A 2,884-nucleotide genomic window follows, 5' to 3' on the forward strand; every position below is an offset into this window, starting at 1 on the left:
CGAGACCATCGCTCCCGTGGCAGCGGAGCCGCCTACCCGGGCCGCCGATGGGCTCCTGGTTCCCGCCGCCCGCGACGGGCTGAGCGAGGTGCTGGCCCGCCTGCTCATGCTCTCCAAGCGCTGCCCCTTCCCCGACGTGAGGGAGAAGAGCGAGGCGATCCTCAGCGAGGTGCAGGTAAGCACGGCAGACCCCAGCCCCGCGGGGCTCTCCCGGCCCCGTCCCACGCAGGGTACCCTCGACTTTAACCTGTGGAACGGGGTGGGCATCTGACCCCGGCCGGCCAGATTTATTCGTGCAGTAATACATACTAAATGTTCCCACCTTTTCGCGAAGAAACATTTGGAAAAGCGTTATTAAAAGGCAGGGAAAACGTCAAGTTTTTGAGCGCGATCCGGGGAGAGGATTTAGTGATGAATGGCTGGAAAGTAGCTGATCGTTGGGGCATCCCGAAGGAAGTGCTAAAGTGGCAACTTTAATGCTCTAGTTTTGGTCTGTATGACCAGTACTGTGGTATTACCAGTTTGCTTTAATACAAAAGCAGGAAAGATTTGGGTATAAACAGTCAGGGCTGCCAATTAAAAATATAAATCGGTATGGGAAGTTTTTGAGCTTTTAAAAGCTGCATGAGCTTCAAGACTATTAAAGCACAGCCTGTCAAAATTCCCTTTTTGTTGTTAATTGGTAAATAGTTTCTCCACTGGCATCGGTAAGATCCAAAGTATTTTTTATAGCTCATAGGTGGTCTAGCCAATAAACGATTACATTTACTGACCTTTTATGCTAACAAAAATAAATGTTACTTTGTACTCTTCCACTGTTGCAGTCTAATTATAGTTACTCGCATTGCAATTTTCTTGCTCACCTACAGTTTTTGCGCAGGTCTTGAAATTCTGATGCAGGGCTTTAGCACCACGGCTAAAAATACTACTTGCTGCAGAGTAGGAAAAGGAAATTCAGGTATTTCTTTTAATCACAAGTGAATACATAGAGCTGTGCTTGGAGTTAGCTGCCTGATTCCTGCTATTGTGCTTTTTCTCCCTGAACATTAACAGGTTTAATATAGGGGAACCTAGGGGAAAAAATAATAATATATATGTAAACATTATATATACACACTATAATATATACAATACACACATATGTATTAAATATAAAACATTATAATATACATAAAAATACACATATTTTAAAGGAACTCGTATATAGATTCATTTTTGCTCTGTCCTACTTTGAAGTGGTTCAGAGAAATTCTGGGTTTGGAATACTGAAGCTGAGAGAGGCTCTGTTTATTCTGTCTAACTTCTCAATAGTGTGCAATGTGATAAATACAGTATAATTTAATTTATTTTATATAGTTTGGGCTGTATGGGGCATTTTTCTCAAAGCAGATTTTGCCAGTAGAAGCTATAAATACAACATATGGTCTATGTGAAAGGCTTGACAGCTACGCTGCTTTTCTTTAAAAACCCAAACCAATGAAACAAACAAACAAAAAAAAACCCAACCACAACTTCTCAGATTAAGTTTTCAACCTGAATATTCACCTTTGCATCAGTATCTTCCCTGTTAAAGATTCAAATGAGAAGTGGGCCCATTACCAGTGAGAATGATGAGTCACTGGAACAGACTGCTAAGGGAAGACTTGCTTTTATCAGGCACAAGTTATCAGAGTCTACTCAAAGGCCAAACAGGCGGTGATCTTTCAGCTAAGTCTTGGAGGAGGTCAGACTACATGATTTGATGACTCCCTTTTAGGTTTTTATATATGACGTTACAGGCATGTTCAACTATTAGTCTTGTTTAGAAACTTTGTTACTAGCTTTTTTTAAATAGGCCAAAAAGTTCCAGCAGAAAATAAGTCCATCTTGATACAGCAAGGGCAAGTTCAAATCCCATGGTCACAGCTGACTTGATTAATAAAAATAGATGTGAAAGACATCATAGATATGAAACCAATTGTATACACACAAGCTGCAGTAAAGGTTTAACAAGAAGTTAAGCAAAATAAAATCAAATACTACATTACTGTAAAAAAATCTTTAAAAGCTCTTTCTGTAACTTTAGTCTTAGTTCTTATGACTGTACTCATAAATGACAATTTTCGTTGTAATATTTGGATCCACATTTGTGGAAGAAATAATCTAATCCAAGTATTCCATTTTGGATGCTGCCGACTATTGTCAGGCGTGAAATGGTTTTCTGTTGATTTCATGGCCAAGAGGAATTTTATTCAAATCTCTGCAATGAAGATGGCAGATAAAGCAAACTATTACATTAAATATAATTATCCTATAGAACTCATAGCTTTCAGCAATGATTCTAAACGCGAGTAGCTTAGTAACATTATAAAAATGTGAAATCCTATTCAGAACAGTATCAGCACTTAAAAGACTCACTTGTATTACTTTATCTCCCTGTTTTGGGATATGAAACTATCTTTCTTTAAGTCCACAGCAATATGTACAATTATTCTGTCTAACCCTTATTCTCTGCCAAGTTGTTAAAGGACACAGAGCCCAGGGCAGGAAGAGGCAACTTTGAACCCAAAGGTTCTCCTGGGAACTGGTGCTGCCCTCCTTCTCTCTCCTGTGGGATGGTCCAACTCAGACTAGTACTCTGAGCCTGGACTGATTTTTTTTTTTTTTTTTCCCCTCCCCCATGAAATGCAGAATTGTAAAATGTGCTTTCTTCATCTTTCTGCCCTGCATCCAGGATAGGTCAGTGAGGAAATCAAAGATTTGAATTTTCCATGTGGTCTGATAGCTATTTCTTTCTGAGGCTAGTGCCCTCTTGCCTGCTGGGGTAATCAACAGATATTTAGGCATGAGCAACTATGCTGCTGGTGTTTTTGCAGCTTTGTGTCTGAAGCAGGCTGGTAGAATG

General features: G+C 40.1%; 1 protein-coding gene across 1 annotated transcript in view; it reads left to right on the top strand.

The window, feature by feature from the left end:
• The first annotated feature begins 6 nt into the window (after positions 1-6).
• The window catches only part of SESN1 (sestrin 1), an 88,697-nt gene continuing 85,819 nt past the window's right edge, over positions 7-2,884 (top strand). The window contains exon 1 of the mRNA XM_009289167.2: positions 7-175. Within this exon, the coding sequence (XP_009287442.1) occupies positions 107-175 (69 nt within the window). The 5' untranslated portion in view covers positions 7-106. The remainder of the gene's footprint in view (positions 176-2,884) is intronic.

The sequence above is a fragment of the Aptenodytes forsteri genome, unplaced genomic scaffold, assembly GCF_000699145.1.
Source record: "Aptenodytes forsteri isolate BGI_AS27 unplaced genomic scaffold, ASM69914v1 Scaffold217, whole genome shotgun sequence".
In the NCBI taxonomy this organism is placed as follows: domain Eukaryota; kingdom Metazoa; phylum Chordata; class Aves; order Sphenisciformes; family Spheniscidae; genus Aptenodytes; species Aptenodytes forsteri.